At 48.8% G+C, this 23,250-nt stretch overlaps 1 protein-coding gene across 3 annotated transcripts in view; it reads left to right on the top strand.

Annotated features, from left to right (window-relative positions):
• ST8SIA5 (ST8 alpha-N-acetyl-neuraminide alpha-2,8-sialyltransferase 5) overlaps window positions 1–21,965 on the top strand; it is a 77,868-nt gene extending 55,903 nt beyond the window's left edge. For 2 of the 3 annotated variants that reach the window (XM_063795476.1, XM_009433932.4), the window contains 5 exons: window positions 8,893–8,979; window positions 12,179–12,323; window positions 14,816–14,928; window positions 19,038–19,130; window positions 20,588–21,965. In XM_063795476.1, the coding sequence (XP_063651546.1) occupies window positions 8,893–8,979; window positions 12,179–12,323; window positions 14,816–14,928; window positions 19,038–19,130; window positions 20,588–21,056 (907 nt within the window). In that variant the 3' untranslated portion in view covers window positions 21,057–21,965. 3 annotated transcript variants of the gene reach the window in all.
• The last annotated feature ends 1,285 nt before the right edge of the window (window positions 21,966–23,250 follow it).

The raw sequence follows: 23,250 nt of genomic DNA, 5'->3' as shown, positions 1-23,250 counted from the left end.
ATACGAATTTTGGGGAGACACACTTCAGCCCACAACAGCCCCTGTCACAGCTTCCATTTAGGGCCAGATTAGAAATAACCCAGGGCCGTTGTTTTGAGCTCAAAACACAAACACTGTTCAGTGTGATGGACAACCTCATATGTCCCCATGGTCTGACTGTACTAGCCCATGGTCTCTGCACTCTCTTTAGAGAGGAACATGAGAGACAGTCACCTTCCATCGATTCCGCTTGCCACCACTTGTCCCTGTTATGGACTCCCACTGGTGGTGTCTGGGCCTCTCCACATTTGGCTTTGGTTCTCATCTCTGCCTTGGGGCACCCTCTCTGTCCCCAGGGGCTGGGCTCCTAGGGTGAGCAGCCATCCTAGCTGGGGCCCCTGGCTGAGCTGGGCTTTGCATGCCCTGCCTCTTCTACAGTAGTTACCTCTCTGTGACCCCAAGCCCTGGGGGTCTGAGAGGGAACGAGAGGCTGGGCTGTTCATGGGGCATGAGTGTGTGTGCCTCCTTTCCTGAGTCCCCAAGCTGAGGGTCAGCAGGTCCTCCAGGGCTGAAATCAGAGAGCTGCAGAGGCCGGCCTCTGATCTGAGTGGTTCTGACACTATCTGGGGACCCGGGGGCTTCACTGTGCTCCAGCCCAGTGCCATGAGGAGGACTCATAGAGGGTCCAACCCTCAGTCTTTGGGAAAAGGTTAAAGTCCATCTGTGAATGGAGGGGCTGATGGATGCGCTTTGCCCCTTCGGGCCTGCAGAATGTCAGCTGGTGTTTTGTTTGAGGAGACAGGGAGGTGTATGGTTCATCTGGGAACGATTCTGATCCACAATTGCTGAAATCAGTGGTAAAAGTCAGTCAGCCAGAAAATCCCCACATGGAAAATGCCTCCCTCCCTGACAGTGTCAGATACATGAAGAACGACTCCATGATGATTTGTTATGAAAACTCATTGTCACTAATTCTTATTAAAATTATTTACACCTGTCATCTAGAGCCCCTTTATTTTAAAATAAGAATCTTCAGTTGCTGCCTGTGCTCACACCCAGATGGGGGTCATGCTGGAGAATTCCCCAGGCCAGCGTCTCCTGTCACCCTTCCCCATTTTTCTGCCACTGGGAGCTCTGTGCTGAGCCCAGTACTGAGACCAAGAAAGAAGCTGGGAGCAAAGGCCAGCTGGGCAAATGCCCACTCTCTGGACTGGGAGCCCCTTTTGTGCCATTGCAGTGTTCACAAGTCTCTGTCCTCTGCCAGGTGGAGGTTCCTGGAGGGCCAGGACCCAGGCTTAGGCATCTCTGAGTCTGGCCCTGTGCCAGCTCAGTACTCATGTGTTAAATGAATAAGTGGACAGAGGGAGTGGGTGAGACCTGGGTGCAAACAGGAGGCCATGAAAGAAAAGAGGGAGAAAGGCTGGGCGCGGTGGCTCACGACTGTAATCACAGCACTTTGGGAGGCCGAGGCGGGTGGATCACGGGGTCAGGAGATCGAGACCATTCTGGCTAACACTGTGAAACCTCATCTCTACTAAATATACAAAAAATTAGCCGGGCGTAGCAGCAGGCGCCTGTATTCCCAGCTACTCGGGAGGCTGAGACAGGAGAATGGTGTGAACCCAGCGGGCGGAGCTTGCAGTGAGCCGAGATCACGCCACTGCACTCCAGCCTGGGTGACAGAGTAAGACTCCATCTCAAAAAAAAGAAAAAAAAAAGAGGGAGAAAGAAGAGTAAAGAGAGAATCACTCTCATTTCATTACAATTAGTGCCCAGCTCCCTCCCACATTTCCACAATTGAGGGGTATTAATATTTTTAGTCTGTCTATAGATTACCTAAGTAATCGATTTCTTGTTCTACCAAATATCAACAGTATCTCTTAATCCTGCACTGTATAAGATAAGGATATTAAAATTATTCCTACTCTGCAGTTCCCCCTCCAGCCTATGGCTTCAGTCATCCATGCGTTGACTTTTAAAATGACAAGGCCGATAACATTTGTATTCTATTTGTAACCATACCAAGCCCTTTTTGAAGCTTTTTCTAGAGATTGACTCTAAAATTTGAAGAGTAACAAATAGTGTTTTCCATTATTGGGATGATGTAGATATTGTTCACTGAAGGCCAGGGAGGCACCAGGACTCCATCAACTTTCTTGTACATGTTTCTTTCTTTTTTCTGGAGCTTCTAGCCATCTTTTTCCCCTTGTTTCCTCTATTATAGCTGTATCTATTTCCCTGCCTCTCCATCGGTCAGGCATTCCCTTCAGGGTTTCTCTTCATCATCTTGCTCCAGTCTGGCTGCCCTCTTGCTGGGTCATGTGGCTGTTGTTTTGGGGCTTCTTTTCTCTGCCTTCTGAGGTTGGATTCACCTTTGCTTAGAACCTATAGCTTCTTTTGTGTTTACTTCTTCCTTTTACTTCCACCCATTCTCAAGTAAATACCAAGAAGTGACAGGTGGGAGGTAAGGTTTTGAGTTCTTTTGTGTCTAAATGACTGGATTCTTCCCTTTTACCTGATTGTTGGTGTGGTGGGTTGTTGGATTGTTGTTTGGATTGTTGGCATGGTGGGTGGTTGGTTTGATTGTTGGTGTGTTGGGTTGTTGGGTTGTTGTTTGGATTGTTGGCATGGTGGGTGGTTGGTTTGATTGTTGGTGTGTTGGGTTGTTGGGTTGCTGTTTGGATTGTTGGTGTGGTGGGTTGTTGGATCGTTGGTTTAATTGTTGGTGTGGTGAGTTGTGGGATTGTTTTGATTGTTGTTGTAGTGGGTTGTTGGGTTGTTGGTTTGATTGGTGTTGTGGATTGTTGGGTTGATTTGATTGTTGGTGTGTTGGGTTGTTGGATTGTTTTGATTGTTGGTGTGGTGGGTTTTTGGGTTGTTGGTTTGATTGGTGTTGTGGATTGTTGGGTTGTTGTTTTGATTGTTGGTGTGGTGGGTTGTTAGGTTGTTGTTTTGATTGTTGGTGTGATGAGTTAGTTATTGGATTATTGTTGTGATTGTTGGTGTGGTGGATTGTTGGGTTGGTTTGATTGCTGGTGTGTTGGGTTGTTGGGTTGTTTTGATTGTTGGTGTGGTGGGTTGTTGGGTTGTTGGTTTGATTGTTGGTGTGGTGGGTTGTGGGGTTGTTGGTTTGATTGCTGGTCTGGTGGGTTGGTATTTTAGGTGAAAATCATTTTCCCTTAGGATGTTGAAGACCTTCTCTACCATCTTTTAGCATCCAGGGATACATGAGAAGCATGAGAATCGTTGTTTTGTTTCTTTGGAAGTATCCATTTTTTTTTCCTCTGGAATCTTTACAGTTCTGAAATGTGGAACCTTTTTATTTGGAGTTTGTGTCCAGACTTTCAACTTTCTCTCAAATCTTTTTATATTCCTTCTTCTCCATTTCTCTCTACTTCTTCTCTTTAATCTAATAATCCTATACTTCTGGATTGTACCTCTAGCACTCATATGTTTTTATTGTTGTTGAGACAAGGTCTTGCTCTGTCAACCAGGCTGGAGTGCAGTGGTGTGATCATAGCTTACTGCAGCCTTGAACTCCTGGCCTCAAGCAATCCTGCCGCCTCAGCCTCCTGAGTAGCTGGGACTATAGGCGCACGCAGCCACACCTGGCTGATGTTTTTCAAACATTTTTTTGTAGAGATGGGATCTTGTTACATTGCTCAGGCTGGTCATATCATTTAATTTTATCTTTTTTCTCTCCTCTTTTTGCTTCCACATACTGGGAAAATCCCTTGACTTCATCTTCCAGCTCTTCTGGTGAACCCCTCCCCCACAAGAGTTCTTTCTTTGTACCTTAAGTAGAATATTTTTAAGTTCTGTTTTGTTCCTCCAATAGTTGTCTTTGTGGTCATTTTATCTGATGGATTATCTTGGTCTCACTTCAGGTTGACCAAGTGACCCTTGGCTATCTATCCATATTTAACCTTGAAATAAAAACTGATAGGAGCTCTGTGTCTGAAGTTGTTCATGATGCTCCTGGCCCTTTTGTTGCTAGAACGGCCAGATCTTTTAACTGTAAATGATACCTTTTTTTTTTTTAACAGAGGAACTAATAGTCTGATTCCATCTCTCCTCCTCCTCTGCTGGACATTAAGCATTTGGCTGCCATGGTTTTTGGTGGGGTAGGGGGAGTGTAGGCTTGATGGTTCTGCTTAGAGACTCACAACTGATTCTCATTTTTAGGGCCATGCTCCCTCCCCATCCTCCACCCACCTCTTAGAATTTTCCATGTGCAGATTGGCTCTAGGTACTTGGGCTGTGTCATCCTGTCCTTGTGCCACTCCCTTGTACTTCCATACACTTGTTGAAATTTCTCTTCTACTGAGATGCCCTTCCCTGTCATTCTATTCATCTATGGGCTTGTACCTTTTTTATTCCTCTTCTGGAATGTTAGTGGTGTCTTGGGAGAAAGGAGAAAAGTGCCTGGGGTCAACCCTTCATCTTTAAAGATCTCTGCATTTGTAAAGCAATTTGTAAAATCTTTTTACACATATTCCATTTGAGCTCTCTGACAACCTTTAAGATTGGAAGGGCAGCAGCCAGCCGTTATATCCAACTTACAGATAAAGCAGCTGAGTCTCAGAGAGATTAAATGACTTGCCCAAGGTTACATTGCAAGATTGGGATGGAGCCAGGATTCAAGGCTGGGTGTCCCAGGCCCTGACCTTGGTCCAGGGTGTGATGAGGGCATTGGAGGCAGAGAGAGTAGGGCCCAGACGCTGGTAACAGTAGAGCTTGGAACCCCGCCTCGAGTGTTGCCAGGGCTGTGTTTCCAGAAGGCATTTGAAGCAGTGGCCATATAGGGGGCTGCTCTAGGGGCCTGTGGATTGCAGAGAGTGGGAAGGGGCAGGGGGCAGTGGGTGAGCCAGGGTGTTGCTGTATGATGGCACCTCTCCCTCATACCCTGTGAGCTCCTGAGAGGGGAGGTTTGGGAAAGCTAGAAGGAAGGTTTGCCTTCTGTCAGCCAGGGTGGGAGGAGGAAAGCTGCCAGGCTGGGGCCTTTGCACTCACTCTTCTCTCAGCCCGGAATATACTTTTCCCAGATATTTGCACAGCTCACTCCTGTGTCATTTCAGGTCTCTGTGCAAGGTTCTCCTCCTCAGGAAAGCCTTCCCTGATCACTCAGTCTGAAACAGTCACTTCCCCGTCCCTTTACCCTGCTTCACTTTCCTTCCTGGCACTTGCCACTTCCTGGCAAGGCATTATATATTTGTTTTCCATTTTCCTCCCCAATTGGTGTGTAAGCTCCATGGAAGCAAGGGGTTGTTTTTTTCACTACTGTATTTCTAGTTCCTGCCATATGGAGATAACTCAACAAATAGTGAGACTTGATTTGAACTCAGGTGTTTCAATTAATTCATTAACTTATTGGTATACTCAACAAATATTTACCATGCATCTGCTATGTGCCTTAGCACTTGAGTTACAATGATGAGCGTAGGCTTGATCCCCTGCCCCCATGGTATTTACTGTCTAGTGGGAAAGATCAGGAATCATGATAGGTCATAGGTTTTACAAAAGTGGAAAGTACAGGGGGCTGTGAGTGAGCATAGTCAAGGCAGTTCAGTTTAACAGTACTAATAACTTATATGTACTGGATGCTTTCTGTGTGTCAGGTGCCATGCCTAGTCTTTTATCACATCATCCTATTTAATTATTTCAACAAATTTGGGAGGGCAAGAGACTATTATTACACCCATTTTATAAATGAGAAAACTGAGACTCAGAGAGGTTAAATAACCAGCCTGAGGTCTCATAGTTAGCAGCTATCTGAACTAAGACTTAGGTCTTAGCCCAAGTCCCACTAGTTCCAAAATCCATGTATTTAGTTACTATCTTCCATGACTTTTCCTGCAATCACCCCTCCCCTGCCAGCTATGTATTCTTCCTATAGGGGAGGCTTGCCTTGTTTGAGGACAACTGTTACCACCTCCAATTAAACACAGGACATGCCTCTACAAAATGAACGCTTTTTTAAAAAGGGTTTTTTTTTTTTTTTCTTTTGAGATGGATTCTTGCTCTGTCGCCTAGGCTGGAGTGCAATGGCACAATCTCGGCTCATTGCAACCTCCACCTCCTGGGTTCAAGCGATTCTCCTGCCTCAGCCTCCCAACTAGCTGGGATTACAGGCACGCACTGCCATGCCCGGCTAATTTTTGTATTTTTAGTGGAGACAGGGTTTCACTATGTTGGCCAGGCTGGTCTCAAACTCCTGACCTCAGATGATCCGCCCGCCTCGGCCTCCCAAAGTGCTGGGATTAGAGACGTGAGCCACTGCGCCCGGCCTAAAAAGGGTTTTTAAAGTGGGTATTTGCTTTTTTTTTTTAAATAATGGACCCCTGTAGGAACCTGAAGAAAGCTTCAGATTCTCCCCAAAGATATGCACGTGGGTGGATAGACATGGATTTTGCCTATAACAAAATCAGGGGGTACAGGCACTTCCTTTAGCCCTTCAGTGGACCCCAGGGTAAGAGCCACAGTGATAGCAGTTTCTTGGTAACACTCAGCTCCTGAAGGCTAGTCACTTTCCCATTTATGATCAAACCAGGACAGCTTCCTTTCAAGGGCTCCTGTCTGCACCAGCACCCAAGACTAATGAGCTTCTTAGTGGGCCACAGCCAGGTGACCCCAAACAGCTACAGAATGCCTGGCCCTAAAGTGGGGACTGTGCATGATCAAGAGAGAGAAATCATGGTGCTGCCTTTAAGGAGTGTATGATCTGTCTGCATTTCACAGTTTTACTGTAGAATTACAATTTTTCGAACTACTTAATGGAAAAAGACGATCCAATAATTTTCTTGGAAATTCACAATATATGAGACATATTAAGGGAACTGAGAAGTCTTGCAGTAAAGAAAAGCATTTAACTTTATTTAGCTCAGCTTTCCCCAACTATATTTGACCATAGGATCCACCTTAAAAAACAAACAAACAAAAAAGATGCATAATTCTTTGCCAAAGATCTGGAGTTCATCAGGAAGGGCTCGCCCAATTGTATAATGTGTCTTGTGCTCCTTTCCTTAAGAAGGAGCGGGTGCTGGCCTGGCTTGAGGAGCTTCCTGGATCTTTCTGGATCTCATGACTCTCACCAGGCCAGGGCCTCACTGGAACCTTCAACAGCTGGGATCCTAGAGAATTCTGGACATTTTTGTAGAATAGGAGAATCACCCGCAAAACCAAGTGTAAGTGAAAGCAGGAAGGAATTGGTTAGGATGCAAGGAACAATTTCTTAACTGAAACGCAGAAGGAGTAACTAAAGATAGGGATAGGTAACGGAGATGCTAAAGCGGATCTGTGACAGAGAGAGCTTGGGAATGTGGACTTGGCTCTGAGCTTAGGCACTGCTGAAAGAGGAGAGAAACCGATAAGAAGGGTGAGCGACTATTTGAGGTTAATGTACATGAGGATCTCATATTGGTCAGTTAGTGTTTGTGGGAATTTGTATTTTTGATTTGGCTCAGTCATTCACTCAATAAATATTTATCAAGTATCTATATTTTGCTAAGCACTGTTCTAGAAGCTGGGGATACAGCACTGAAATGATTATATGTATGCATAATTATAAATAAGTCGATGTAAATGTGTAAATTAAAAATGAGTTCTTTTTGCAGGTTTCGGTCAAAGGGAGAATGCTGTGTGGTTTAGACGTTCCCTTTCCTGAGAGTGCTTTAGAATGTCATGATGCTGAGATGTTTAAATGCCAACTAGCATAAAGGCTGGCCGAGGGTTTTTCAGGCAGAAGGGGCAGTCTCAGGTTTCTCATCTCATCCTTTCTGTCATTTGGAAACTGTGATCCACCCTTGAGAAGGGAGAAAGAGAAGGGCATGCCCTGCTCATGAGCCCTACTGTGTGCTGAACTGTGTGGGTGTTTGATGGGTGTTCCACTGGGGTCTGACTCTCTTTATAGACAGATGTTCCCAAGAGAACTATGCAGGCCCTGGGGGGTGGGCACGTGAGGAAGAAGGTTTCAAAGTGTTTCTGGGATTTGTTTTAATCAGGTACGGTAGGACACACAGACATGAAAATGACCATCATGAAGTAAGACGTTATACTCACAGATCCCTAGAAACAGGAGGCATGCCCTGCAGGGCAGCCCCAGGGCCGGTCAGGAGGCAGCAGTGAGGGGAAAGCGTGGGTGAGACTATTGAGGTTTTCAGGGGAAGGAATGGATAAGGCAGGGTCGGCAGGGTAGCCAGGTTTAGGATTGGCTAGTTTGAATAATTCTGGCAGGCTCTGAGGCATAGGGACTGCCTCTGTTTGTCCGATACCTGGCCCTGGGATGATTAGGGTGGGGGGTGGGGAGGGGATGGTGGCCTGTCAGTGAGGAGGTGGTTGAGGGTGTGGGCTCCGATTGGTTGGTTTGCACATGAAAGGCACACTTGCAGGACAGTTGTTTGCTAACTAGGAATTAGCAAGGCACCAGGTGCCAGAGCATCAGGAATATAGAAAATAAGAAAATACCAGGTGGGCACGGTGGCTCACACCTGTAATCCCAGCACTTTGGGAGACCAAAGCAGAAGGATCCCTTGAGGTCAGGAGCTCAAAACCAGCCTGGCTAACATGGTGAAACCCCATCGCTACCAAAAAGTACAAAAATTAGCTAGGCATGGTGGTGCACCTGTAGTCCCAGCTACTCGGTAGGCTGAGGCACGAGAATCACTTGAACCCCAGAGGCGGAGGTTGCAGTGAGCTGAGATCACACCATTGCACTCCAGCCTGTACGCCGGTGTGAGGCCCTGTTCTTAAAAAAAAAAAAAGAAAGAAAGAAAGAAAAGAAAACATGGTCAATGCCAAGGGCCAGCCCCAGGACTGGACTTGGCCTATGGGAGATCAGAAGGGAGCATTTCTGGGAATGATCGCGCTCTGTCCCGCCTGCCCTGCTCATGTACTCTTCTGTCCTCTACTCCCAAGGGTGAAGCAGTCAGAGCTGTTCGACAGGTGGAAGAGCCTCCAGATGTGCAAATGGGCGATGAACATCTCTGAGGCCAACCAGTTCAAGTATCTATGATTCGTCTGTCCTCCCTTCTCCTTGTATGATTCTCCTCACTGCCACCTCTTCTGGTCTCCGTTGTCCTGCAAGGCCCAGCTCTCAGTGGGCATCTTCCCCAGAGCAGGCCCTGACTGGGCTTAGGAATCCGGGCAGTGGGGGGGATCCGATTCAACATGCAGGCTGAGGCGGGCACCTTGCCCAGGTGCTATCCTCCACCTTCTCTCCCTTAGTCCTTGCAGCAGCCTTGTGAGGTTGGTGGTGCCATATCCAGTACACAGCTGAGGTTCACTGAGGCTATTAGCAGGGAAGCATGTGTGGGCGGTCTCCAGCAGGCCTGTGTGAAGGTGCATCACGCATCCTCTATGGCCTCCTGGTCCTCACCTCCCCTGTCCTGGGGCAGCGGCTCTGACCCAGTAGCTTCTCTCCTTCTCAGAGCATTTGAGTTCTTCCAGCCTCCACGAGACATTTGAGCCCTGCTGCAGATTATTTTATAAATGCTCTCTAACCAAAATGAGCAGGTTATAAACTTCCAGAGAGGTAAGAGCTGGATCTTAAAGTTGTCCTGTGGGAACTCTGCAAATAACAGATGTCCAAAAATTCTTTTTGATGGATGGTGAACTTTAGGGTCTTCTCCATCTCTAAAGTTCTGTGAGCTTATGGGATTATTTTAGTGCAGGTAGACCTTATTTTATGGAGTTGATGTAATCTGGCAATTTGTGTCTATACTGGATTTCAGCACTCAGGTCCAAGTTTAAATGTACTGAGGAGCTCTAAGCATGAAGGAGTCCTGCACAAGATTGTGAAAAGCAAAGATGACTAAGCTTTTTCTTTATAAATCATTTGTTCCAATTTGCTGCAGCTCCAGACCAAGTCTAGAGGTAGAGTAGTAGTTTTAAGAGGCACATTTTTAGAAATGTGAATGTTTAAAGTGATAACACTTGAAGATCAGGTGCCAGAGGCCTCTGGGAGACTACAGAAACCAAGCAAAGGCCTGACAGTAGTTTGCAGAGACTCACCTATCATAAGAAACAGAACATGAGCTTGAGCAAAGTGCTGGGAGAGTAGAGAATAGAACCATAATCTGTGCTGCCAATTGGCCCCTTAGAAATGTTACTGTGCACACTGCACAGAGGTGCCCCTGGGGGCGAGTGAGACCTGACACACTGAGAGTATGGCTGATAAAACACTCAGCCTGGACCAGGTCAGTGAGAGGCAAAAGCCTGTTGTCCAGACTTAGGGCAGAATAGAAGTCTCAGCAGTGGACCAGGCATGGTGGCTCACGTCTATAATCCCAGCACTTTGGGAGGCCAAGGCAGGTGAATCACCTGAGGTCAGGAGTTCAAGATCAGCCTGGCCAACATGGTGAAACCCTGTCTCTACTAAAAATGCAAAGAAATTAGCCGGGCGTGGTGGTGCACACCTGTAATCCTAGACTTGGGAGGCCGAGGCAGGAGAATTGCTTGAACCCGGGAGGTGGAGGTTGCAGTGAGCGGAGATCATGCCAATGCACTCCAGCCTGGGCGACAGAGCGAGACTCCATCTCAAAAAAAAAAAAAAAAGTCTCAGCAGCAGCACTCACATATCTCAGGAAACATGAAGCAACAGGGAAATGATGTGGCAAGAGAAAAACAGGGATGAGTGTGGGAGCCTTTGGCAGGGACAAGACAGCACAGTGCAGGGGTGGAGCTCCGGGCATGAGGGGTGTGGAGCAGTTTCAGGTGTGAGAAAAGGCAGTGACATCAGGCCTTGCCATGCTCTAAGTGAGAAAACCTTCCAGGCTGGTCATTGCCTCCCTTTGCTCTCATTTCAAGCTCATGGAACAATCATGAGATGCTTCATTCAGGCTGGCAGGAACCTGGTGCCATGAGGGAGTGTCAGGTGGGTGCTAGAAGGCAGACATGAGCATTCGAATTACAGGAAATGAATCCTGTAACAGGCCTTCTCCCACCCTGCTGCCTACAAATAGGCACACTGACATTCTGGTTTGTATATCAGTCACTTATGAGCTTGGTTAGTGTGAGTCAGTATCCCTCAATAGGAGTGATCTCCAGTGGGCTGACAAGACTGAGCTTCTGAACTAGCAAAGCTAAAAGGCCCAGATGCCAGTTTGTAATGCCAATCCATGGCCCTGCCTTGCCAGGCCTCTGGTCTCCTCTCTGGGAAGCCTCTGTTACATTCTGAAACCCAGCTCTCCACAGGAAATTCTGCTCTCTGTGACTGGGAGCCAGCTAGGCTTCCCAGTGAAGTACCTGCAAGAGATGAAATTTAAAAAAAAAAAACATTATAGGCCAGGCATGGTGACTCACACCTGTAATCCCAGCACTTTGGGAGTCTGAGAGGCTGAAGCAGGTGGATCACCTGAGGTTAGGAGTTCGAGACCAGCCTGGCCAACATGGAGAAACCTTGACTCTACTAAAAAAAAAAAAAAAAAATTAGCCAGGCATGGTGGTGCTTGCCTGTAATCCCAGCTACTTGGGAGGCTGTGGCAGAAGAATCGCTTGAACCCAGGAGGCGAAGATTGCAGTGAGCCGAGATCGCACCATTGAACTCCAACCTGGGTGACAGAGTGAGACCCTGTCTCAAAAAAAAAAAAAAAAAAAAAAAATCATAAAACATTCCTGGCTTTTGCAAGCTGGAATCACAAATTACAGAGGATTAGAGGTAGAAGAGCCAAGCCTGTATGAGGAAACTAGGGCCCAGAGAGAAAGAGAGAGACCTTCCAGTAGCCTCACAACTGGTCGGGGCAGAGCAGAAGCAAGAATCTAGGCCTCTTGACACCAGGACGGCAGCCCAAGTTTCCATACCAGGCCTGGCTGGGAGCTCTTTGGAAAGCTCCTCCTTACCCTCTATTAGTGGCCAGGACTCAGGCTCCGTCGAGGAGTTCCATACAGTGCAGACAGGGGCAGCTGGGTGGGGCTTCATGGAAAGAAGCCTGGCCTGGGCCTTGAATGAGTGGCAGAAGGCAGGGGCCTTGGGAGAGGCGTTGAAAAGGGAGGGGACTGCATGAGCAGAGGTGCAGGTTGGGGGCAAGCCTGGGAATGAGTGGGCAGGAGAGGCCTCGGCTCCATGCAGGGTGGGGGCAAGCGTGGGGATGGGTGGGCAGGAGAGGCCTCGGCTCCACCCCTCTGTTCTCCGTGAGGTTGTGCTCTGCCCTCCATCACATCTTTCCTGCATCACGTCTTTCCTGCCTGTCTCCCTGCCTGGCAGGTCTACTCTGTCCAGGTGCTGCAACGCCCCTGCCTTTCTCTTCACCACCCAGAAGAACACTCCCCTGGGGACAAAGCTCAAGTATGAGGTGGACACCAGTGGCATCTACCACATCAACCAGGAGATCTTCCGCATGTTTCCCAAGGTGCTGCTTTGGGCGGGGGCGGTCTGGGTGGGGCGAGGGAGCCGACCCAGCAGTAGCCCTCCGTGGCAATGTCCCTGGGGTTTTGCCTGACTCACTCACGGTCCTCTGGACTCAGTTGTCTTGGTCCTGGTTGACGAGTTGTCTGAGGTGCAGAAGCCCACCCTCTGGATTTCTTTGGGGGTTCTGTCTGAGAACCATGACTGCCAACTGTCTATGATTTGAGCGACTTTTGGCGAGAAAGTGACTAGAAAATTCTGGGTATTGCATTGCTTGCAGAGGCTATCCTGCAGATAGGGAGAGAATGACAACACATTTGTCCCCCTCCTGAGGTAGGCACAAGAGCAAACGCACATGCAGAGGTTGTGAGCACAAGAAAGAACAACCCAGTACAGATCTAGACTCTGAAAGATTCAGCTCACTTGATGACCGTGGGCAGATATTTTGTCTTTCAAAGCCTCAATCTCCTTATTTGTAACACTGGGGCTTGGACTATGAATAGATTTGGCTGATTATAACAGAACTTCTAAAATATCAGAGACTTAATCAAGATAGATATTTATTTTTTTCCTTTCACATAAAGGAATTCTGGAGGTAGGCTGTGCAGGGCTGGCACGGTGGCTCCCTGGTCATGGAGGACCACAAAATGAATGAGCCGCAGACCTGAATGGTTCAGATCACTGACCTTGGCCATTGAGGACCGCAGTGAGTGAGCCGCAGATGTGAACTGTTCAGATCACTGATGCTGAGCACCTGCAATCACCTGGGCTGACGGTTGGTGCAGACTCACCGCACTACTCTCAGAGAAGGGGCGCTGGAACCTGCGCTTTCAGCCAGTTCTGGCAATTACCCAGGTGTGGTGGCGTATGGACTCTGAAGAGGAGGAAGGTTGCATGGGTGTGTTCATAACCACATTCAGGAGAGCTCTGGGCCCAGGACAGCATTCAGTGAATGTAGTTTATAGAAATTCTGAGTGGGGGCATGTAGAGGTCTTTTTGGATGAAGTCTGAAGGCCTTGGCTGCCTAGCTTCTTGGCTGAGTGCGAAACAAAGCCCAGAGTTCCCTGCATTCTGTGACTGGTACCAAAGTGTATAGGTAAGACTCATGCATTCTGGGGATGTGGGGGAGGAGCTGCAGGTGAGCGGCGTCAAACATGTTCTCACTCACTGTGGCCCTAAGGGAGGATGGTGCTGAGCCACCTTTATGAGGTGGGTCTTACAAGGCCTGGAACATGAGGCTGGTGACAGCAGGTGGATTTGCATCTCACGCAGGTAATGCCAGTGGATGTAACACAACTTAGTATGACATACAGATCCAAGGAGAAGCAGCCTATGGACCGCTGAAGGCCAGAGACAGACAGCAGGGCTCACCAGACATTCTCCAGAAAGTGCCAGGCGGTAACTGTTTTAGGATTTGCAGTTCATAGTCTCTCTGTCACTACTACTCACCTCTATCATTCTAGCACAAAAGCAGCTACAGACATGAGTAAACCAATGAGAGTGGCTATGTTCCAGTAACACTTTCAATCTTATTAGATGCCAAAATTGGAATTTCACATAGTTTTCATGTATCACAAAATAGTTTCTTCTTTGGGTTGTTTCCAACCATTTAAAAATATGAAATCCATTCCTGGCTTGCAAGTTACACAAAAACAGACGGTAGGCCAGATGTGGCCCACGGGCTGTATGTAGTTCGCTTGTCCCTGAATTAAAGCAATGTGACATAGAATCACATTTCCTGAACTTCCCTAAATGTAAGTATCTCTTTGTAAAAAATTCAGCTTCCCAGCCTCCTATCTGTGAGACTCTGATTCTGTGGTGCTGGGTTGGAGCCCAGAAATTTATATTTTCAGAAAGTATCCCAGGTAATTCTTAACTTACAGAAGTTTAGGAAACAGCCATATAGAACATAATAAACTTTTGATGATTTTTCTGAAAATGACTGTTTTTTTTTTTTTTTTTTTTTGCCTTTCTCTAGTACAAGTCTAATAGTGCAGTTTACTCACCTACTGGCTGTGAGAGGCCCCTGTTTTCCCTGTCTTGGCTCACTGGGCCTGTCCATCCAGGGAAAATGGACCACAAATAAGGACAGTCTCCCGCAGAAGTCCCCCTTAAATTAAGCCTGATTCCTGATGGCCCCAGGGCAGCACGGTTCTCCATGAGACCCCGCCTGGCTGCTGGTCCCACCGGAAGCCCAGGCTGCAGGCCTGGCCCATTTCATGCAGGGCTGCCAGCCGCTGTGTGCCAGGAGGAAAGCTGCCCAGCAGGCCCTGGGCGTCAGGGATGGGAGTGGCCTTTGGGGCCATCTAATAGTAACAAGACTCTTAACCACTCTTCCCATCTGTAAAGTGGAAAGCCGCTTTCCTTCCACATTCCCCACAAGGCTGCCTCTTGGGACCAGGAGCTAATATAGGTGGGTGTGCTTGCAGAGGTGAGAGTCGCAGGTCGAGGCAGGGGGTGGCTTGGCTCTGACAGCTGTGCCTGTGCCTCCCCCAGGACATGCCCTACTACCGGTCTCAGTTTAAGAAGTGTGCTGTAGTGGGCAACGGAGGCATCTTGAAGAACAGCCGCTGTGGGAGGGAGATCAACAGCGCCGACTTCGTCTTCCGGTAAAAGAAACCCTGGCACTGCCCTTGCCACTACCCCATGGCCCTCTCCTCCATATTCTTCCCCCGGTTCCCTAATGCTACCCTTTAAGCAAGTAATCCCCACTTCCCACCCCTGCAGACCCTCAGGTCTGGGATATCCCTTCTTCTCTCCAGCCCCATCCCTTTGGGGTAGTCGTTGAACTCCTAGGTCCTCAGTTTCCACATCTGCACAATGGGAGATGTGTTAAGAGCAAAGGGCATCACAGATTTGAAGGCACTGAGGACTTAGGAGCTTGCAGCTGTGTCGGGAGGTCCTCTGGGCACCGTCTCCTTGGGTGGATGCTACCCTTCCAGAAGCACTGGTTGGAACCAGGGAAGCCTTGTGGCAGACACCAATATTGGCTTCACCCTGGCTTTAACTAAGCCAGAGACTGGTCCTTGCACTTCTTCCTTCCGTAAAGCCCCCCTCTTATCTCTTTGTGGATCTTCATTTATATCTTTAGCTGGGGGGAAGAAGGTGGGTTGAAAATAAAAGCTTAAAGCAAAGAGACTTGGGTTGAGTCTGCAGTGGGGTCGCATGAAGCATGGATCCACAATCATCGGGCCACTCAGTTGGTGTCAGGTTAGGGAGGGTAGAGCAGGTTTGGTGTGATTTGAGGTCCTAAAATAAAGGGACTCCTGCATATTTCGGGTTCTTGGCTGTCCAACCCCAGCCCCTGTCTCTAGAAGAAGGAAGCCTTGGACACCCTGCGTCACCTGCTGTCACAGGCAGAGTGTGAGAGACACACCTCTCTCTGTGATCTGGAGTCTGCCCACGTGCTCCCTGTGGACGCCTAGTCGAGTCCAGCATTGAAGGTTAAGCTTCCTCCAACACCGAAATCTCTGGCCCTCACTGACTCCTTAGCCCAGCCACATTCCTGCCAGGAAAGGCAGGGAAAGCCTCTTTAAAGATGGTCTTTTGGGGAGAAGCCCAGGTCTCTGGGGTCTCTCTGAACTTTGATCCAGGCTCCAGCATTGCTAGGCACATGACCTCAGGAATGTCATGTCACCCTTCTGGGCCTTGGTTTCCTCATCTGCAAAATGGGGATAAGGATAGCAGCTCCATCAGTTATGGGATTAAATCACATAACAATTGTATAGCTCTTAGTACCTCCAGCACTGGACACACCATTAGAGCCCAGTTAATGCCAGCAACTGCACTTCCAGGTCCTGTTCCCTCTGCCTGGAATGCTGTCTCCCTAGCCCCTACATCCTGCGTTGCCAACTGCCGCTTGTCCTTCCAAGCTTAGCTCAAGAATCACCCACTCCTTCCCTGGCTAAACCCACTTGCACCCTTTTCTGGGCTCCCACGGAACTTGGTGTCCACCTATCATGTGGCCTTTAACACCCAACCCTATAACCAGGGACCCGCTGAGTGGTCTCGCTCTTGAAGACTGGAAACACAAAGAGAACTTCTGTTTACAGTAACTGATGTAATTGGCACAACGTAACTACTCAGAAAAATTAGTCTTAAATGAAGGAATGAAGGTGTGAATGAAAGAATGGACTTGTGTGATTTTCAGGGCTAAGAAGTGGAGCGTATAGTGGTTCTGTCCACAGGCTCTGAAGCTGGGGAGCCTGGTTTGAGTTAGAAAAAGCTGTGTTACTTTGCCTAAGTTACCTAGCCACTCTGGCTTTATCTCCTAAAATGAAAGATGAGGATGATAATAGTAACTACCCCTTGGGGTCAGTATGAGGAATAAATGAATTAATATGTTTAAAATCTTCAAACACTGCAGGACACATACTAAGTTTTATTATAAGGAAAATGTTATTTTAAAATATTCCTCTCATTTTACAGATAAAAAACAATTTTTTGGGAGGGGATGATATTCCTTGCTAGGGTCATGGGGCTAGTCATAGTCAGAAATGTGATACACTTCTGGTCTTGCATTCTTTCTGTGATACCATGTCATTTCTCTAGCTCGATAATATGATAGTAAATGTCTCCCTCGGAGGGGCTGGTCTCTTGTCCCATCACCTAAGATCTGTTAAGATCTGTGAGAGCACACAGTTGTTTGTGCTACTTTTGGAGATGCTGTGGGCCCTTCCATCCTCATCGTCATCATCATCATAGCAGTGCAGCAGCAGCAAAGCCTTGCTGGGTGCCTGTATGTGCACGCCAAGATGCCCTGAGACTCCGTCCTGTTCTAGGCATGTCCTAGATGCTATTGCAGTAGGAACGAGACCTAGGCTTGGAGTCAGACAGGCCCGTCCTCCACCCTGCCTTGACCACCTAATAGCAGCAAGTCCCTTGACCCTCTGAATGCCTGGTTTCTCATTTGCAACACAGTGAGCCTAATATCTGCCACCCGAGGTTATTGATGTCTCATATAATCCTATGAAAGTTCCTGGCATGCCACAGATGCTCAAAAAAATGGTAATTGACTGCACACACCCATCCCCCTCCCGCACTCAATCTTTAAGGACAGTATAAAACCTGCCTTTCATAGTGGTCTGATAGACAGGGGTATGGTTGGATCATAAAGTAGGTGACAGTCCTGGTCCTGTTATAGAATAGGGTTCTTCTGCACAATTATTCCTTAAACCCATGGCTTCCCCTTGACGAAAGACTGCATTCTTCACATGGCCCACCGTCCCTTATAGTCTGGCCCCTTCTTCCCTCTCTGCCCTCAGCTTGTACCACTCCCACCTTGCCTGTGCTCCAGTCACCGGGCCACAGTCACTCCTGGGTGCTTCCTGTTCTCATCTACCACAGGACCTTTGCACAGGACCTGTGTCTGGAATGCTCATGAGTTCCACATTCAACCAGCCTAACACCTGCTTATTTCAAAATTTATTATTCATTCATTATGTAGTATTTGATGTGAAGAATATTTGTACCACATAAGTATGAAGCAAAACAATAAAATGAATATTTGTAGACCAACCACTTGATTTAAGAAGTTGAATGTTTGTATGGAGCCTTTGTATCAACTGGTGTGCTCCTTCCCATTCTACCTCCGTTTCCCCCCGAAGGTATCGCTACCTTGAATTGAGTACTTAATCATTCTCTCATTGTTAAAAATGGTTTTGTCATATGTAGATGTACCCCTGAACAATGCATTGTTAAACTATGCTTGCTTAGGGCTGTATTCGTTTCCTATTGCTGCTGTAAAAAAATACCACCAAATTAGTGGTTTAAACAACACAGATTTTATTATCTTACAGTCTTGGAGGTCAGAAGTCTCACTGGACTAAAATCAAGGTGTCTGCAGAACTGCATTCCCTTCTGGAGGCTCTCAGGGAGAATTTGTTTCCTTTTTCATTTCCTAGAAGCTCCTTGCATTCCTTGGCTCATGGCAAAGCCCACAGTGGAGTATCTTCCAGTCTCTTTCTCTGACTCCAATTCTGTTGCCACATACTTTCTTCTCTCTCCCTGGTTGTCACATCATCTCTTATAAAGACCCTTGTGATGACACTGGACTCCCCCAGATAACTCAGGGCAATGGCTCCATCTCAAGATCCTAAACTTCATTGCAGCTGCAGAGTCCCTTCTGCCACGTAAGGCTGCATAGTCACAGGTTCCAGGGATTAGGACATGGACACCTTTGGGGGCTATTACTCTTCCTACTATGGGGCTTTCTACAAATGGTGGCAACTTGCTTTTGCATGCAATATGTGTTGCATTTCTAAGATGCATCTTCGAACATATCGCATGTTTATGTAGCTCTTCTCCTGCCACAGGACATTTGCTCAATTCCTCCTTCAGACCTCAGCTCAAGCATTGCTTCCTCAGGGAAGTCTTGGCTCCCTAGAAAAGGAGATGCTCCCCAGCCACCTGTCCTCTGAGAGCCATAATCCCATCCTCCAAAGGTCCAGGGACTACCCAAGCTTGTAACTGCATTTTACAACCAGTGGTTTCTCTGCCCCATGTGTTTGGAACTTCAGCAAGGCCTGTTGGCTGTCCCAGTGCCTGATAAGGAGCAGAAGGACCACTGTCTTATCACCTGGCTACAGAGAACCTGCCTAGCTGGTTGCCGTTGCATCCCTGTGCCCACATGATCACCATCCCTCCCCTCTCCCTGCACCCTCCCCAGCCTGACCTATTGAATGACCAACCACCTTGGGCTGCCTTTTCTCTTCTGCAGGTGCAACCTGCCCCCCATCTCAGAGAAGTACACCATGGACGTGGGGGTGAAGACGGATGTGGTCACTGTGAACCCCAGCATCATCACAGAGAGGTCAGTGGCCCTCTTTCTAGAGCTGCACTGTCCAAAATGGTAGCCAATAGTCACATGCGGCTACTGGGCACTAGAAGTGTTGTTAGTCTGGAGGTGTGCTGGCTGTGAGTGTAAAACACACACTGGGTTTCAAAGACAATACAAAAACAGGATAACATATCTAATTAACTTGTTATATTAATTACACGTTGAAGTAATAGTATTTTCGAAATAGTGGGTTAAAGAAAATATAAAAACTTCACCCATTTCCATTTTTTCACATGTGCTTACTCGGACATTGTTAAATTCCATATGTGGCCTGCATTAGTTCTTTTGGACGGTGCTGGTCTACACTACCTTCACCTAGAGATGGGTGGGACAGCTCTCCAGGGTGTGACCAGGGCAGGCAGCTCCCTACCTGGCTGTGTCCAGGAGGTACTGGGGAGAAGCTCACACCGAGATCTCAGCTCCCCTCCTGGCTCCCCTCCTGGGGTTCATCTGGAAGGTTTTAGGGGAAGTGTTGAAACCCTAGCCCTGGGCATAGTCACACCAACCAGGTCAGAGAACATGTAAGAGGAGGGGACAGTGGGAGATGAGAGGAGGGGGTCATTGAATTGGATCAGATGCCCAGGGAGCAGCTATTTAAGGGGTGGGAAGAGACAGCAAAGTCAGAGAGGGCCCAAGAGGGAACGCTGCTTAATGTAAAGAAATGGGGCCAGGTGTGGCGGCTCATGCCTATAACCACAGCACTTTGGGAGGCTGAGGCCAGAGTGTGGCTTGCGGCCAGGAGTTCGAGACCAAATTAGGCAACATAGCTAGTCCCTGGTCTCTACAAAAAATTTTTAAAAAAATAGGCAAGTGTTGTGGTGCACACTTGTAGTCTCAGCTACTCAGAAGGCTAAGGTGGGGGGATTGCTTGAGCCCAGGATTTTGAGGCTGCACAGAGCTATGATTGCACCACTGCACTCCAGCCTGGATGACAGAGCAAGACCGTGTCTCTAAAAATAACAACACACTAGTGTGTGAGAGAGAAACGGAGGCTGCAGGAGAGGAAGCGTCTGAGCCAAGACAGGCAGCTGCATTTGGGGTTTGTCCCTGGGGAGCTTGGGGATGACAGTACAGGTGAATGGCGTGAGGCCTCTAGAGCAAGCCTCCACTCCCGCAGCCACTTCCCTTCTGAGCCTCCCTTGGGCCACCCTCATCCTTTTGGATTCAGCATTGCCCTGCCCCCTGCAGCCACACCCTGGATATCTGTCCCTTTGGATCCCAACTGCCCTCTCCTGCACCCACTTAAAAAACTCAACTGCCCCTGAGAGAGGTCTCACCTTCATCTGCACAGGTGCGTGAGGTGTCAGGAGGCAGGTGGCCTTATGAGTCCCTTCCGTCCTTTGCAAAGCCCCAGGGTGCAAGGGTGGGGAAGCGAGGGGCCTGAGGGCACGGAGGAGTGGGGGCTCACCTCTCACTCGCGCCCTGTGTAGGTTCCACAAGCTGGAGAAGTGGCGGCGGCCGTTCTATCGCGTGCTGCAGGTGTACGAGAACGCGTCGGTGCTGCTGCCTGCCTTCTACAACACGCGCAACACCGACGTGTCCATCCGCGTCAAATACGTGCTGGACGACTTCGAATCGCCGCAAGCTGTCTACTACTTCCATCCGCAGTACCTGGTCAACGTGTCGCGCTACTGGCTCAGCCTGGGGGTGCGCGCCAAGCGCATCAGCACCGGCCTCATTCTGGTCACTGCGGCGCTGGAGCTCTGTGAGGAGGTGCACCTCTTTGGCTTCTGGGCCTTCCCCATGAACCCCTCGGGCCTCTACATCACTCACCACTACTATGACAACGTCAAGCCGCGTCCCGGCTTCCACGCCATGCCCTCCGAGATCTTCAACTTCCTGCACTTGCACAGCCGAGGCATCCTCCGCGTGCACACGGGCACCTGCAGCTGCTGCTGATGGCTGCCAGCCAGGCTGCCCGGCAAGCGGCGCCCCCTCTCCTGCTGTCCCTCCCGGTGGAACTGGGAGCCCCGAACCGGGCAGCGTGGGGGCCTGGCGTTCAGGCTGTCTCTCCCTCCATTGTTCAGCTCTGTACTTGGATCCTGGGGTAGGGAGGCAGGGTTAGGAACCGGGGCAGAGTCAGCTGTGTGCTGAGCCTCCTGGCCTGGCCCCCACCGGTGCGTCCGCCCAGTGCGTCCACCTGCCCTGGCTAGCATGCTGCTGGGCCATACCCCAAGATCAGGGGCCCTGGGGACGGCAAGTGAATAAAGCACATTTCCACCCAATTTTGTCATCCGAGAGAGAGCACAAACTTTAGGCCCTTGTTGCAGCTGAAGGAAGGCCCTACAGAGAATGGAATTGAGAGTGGAGACAGGACACTTGAGCACAGTCAAGATTTTATTCACACTTTTGGTTCCTGAGTTTTATATCGAAGACTTAGCTATGAATTGCTATCTAAATCTCAGAGCTTAGAAGCCAACCCAGTGACTAGACCTTCCAGTGAAGAAAGTGATCTCAAGAGGTCCAGGGACTTAACAGCCAAGCCACACCACCCGACAGGTTCTTCTGTGACACCGAGAGATCTAACGTAAGGCCTGGGTTATGTCTTAGTCGAGACATCATCATCTGAGAAGCACCACATCCTTTCAGACACATCCTCGGACACACATGCGGTCTTGGTGCCCCCAGGTTCAATCCTGCGTTAGCTCTTTTGATGAGAAGGAAATAAACCAAACCAGCCACTTGCACTATGGCTTCCAAGCCAATGTTATTGACTCAATAAGTGCTTAGCAATTGGCTTCCTCTTTTGTCTTCCTATTTTCAGCTCCATTTAAACCAGGAGTTATTTATAAAGACCTCTTCCTCTCATGTCTCTGAATCCTGCAGAATCCTGCTGTATCGTGTTCCTCAGTCGGAACCATAGGCTCTGGGCTGGAAAGCACTGACATGTCAGGCGGTGAGCTTAGCAGAGAGAAACGAGTTGTGACCTCCGACACCAGCATCACTGAGGCTTCCGCTGTGAAGGCGGGACTTCTCACAGCAGACCCCAGGGCCTGGGCTTGGGGCAGTCAGCTGGGCTTAGGCAGAGAGGGGTTCACATATCATTTCGCATCTGAAATTAATTCCCTTTGCTTCTCCCTGTGGTGTTTCCACCATAAATGGGATGGTGTCTAAGAGACACTGTTGGTGAACTAACTGCCTTAGAACTTAGCTTTGTGGAATCACAGGATGTTAGTGCTGGGAGGAGGACTTCAGCCTACCTGCCTGGCAACCTGTCTCCCTCCCTCCTTCCTTTCTCCCTACCTCCTCCCCTTTCTCCTTCCCTCCGTTCCTCTTTTCTTCCTCCCCTTAAACATTTCTGGAAAGCCTATTCTGCTTTGGTCTGTGGTTGGACTTAGGAAGACATAAGGATAAACAAAGGCATTATCTGTGTCTTCTGGGGGTGCAGGGCCCAGAGACTATAGGCCCAGTCCCACGTGCTGGGTGCTCTGGGAGGGTTAGGAGCTGTAAGAATCTATCAGTGAGTGGGATCTGCTATCCAATCACCTCATTTGACAGGCCCCCCGGCTGAGCCAGTCAGGGACGTGGAGAGCGCAGGCTTTATCCCAGGCCTCCAGGCTCCTGATCCAGGGCTCCGTTCTTGGCCAAACTTTTGTGTCTTGGCTTGGGCTTCCTGTGGGTGGGTTGTTGTGGAACCTGTGCCCTGTGCACAACACTGTTCTCAGTGCTGACTCTCACCTGCATTCTGAGCTCTGGTCCTGGTTGGGAAAACCTCAGGTGGCTCTGAGTCTCAGTCTGCTGGTCAGGAATGTAGGGGAGTAGCCAAGGGGATGAAATGATCCCAAACACCTGCTAAACCGGGAAGAACTGCAAAGGACAGTGGATGGTTATTACTTGCTTGAGCTCTGCCTATTTCTCCCAGGGAGGGAATTTCTGGGAAAGATTCCAGTTAACTGAGATTTCTAGCCACTGCATGGTTAATTGAACCCAGTTCTTGAAACCATGGAATATAAAAACTAGAAGGTTCTTAAAGACCATTTTGTTCCACTTTAGGAAACAGGCCCAGAGCAAAGATGTGACTGGGTCAAGTCATGCCTGGGGCTCTACTGAGTGCCTGCTGTGGACAGAGCCCTCTACTGGAAGCCCTCTGGGT

This window comes from Pan troglodytes, chromosome 17, assembly GCF_028858775.2.
Source record: "Pan troglodytes isolate AG18354 chromosome 17, NHGRI_mPanTro3-v2.0_pri, whole genome shotgun sequence".
Lineage (NCBI taxonomy): Eukaryota > Metazoa > Chordata > Mammalia > Primates > Hominidae > Pan > Pan troglodytes.
This window is presented reverse-complemented; position numbering and strand designations above follow the sequence as displayed.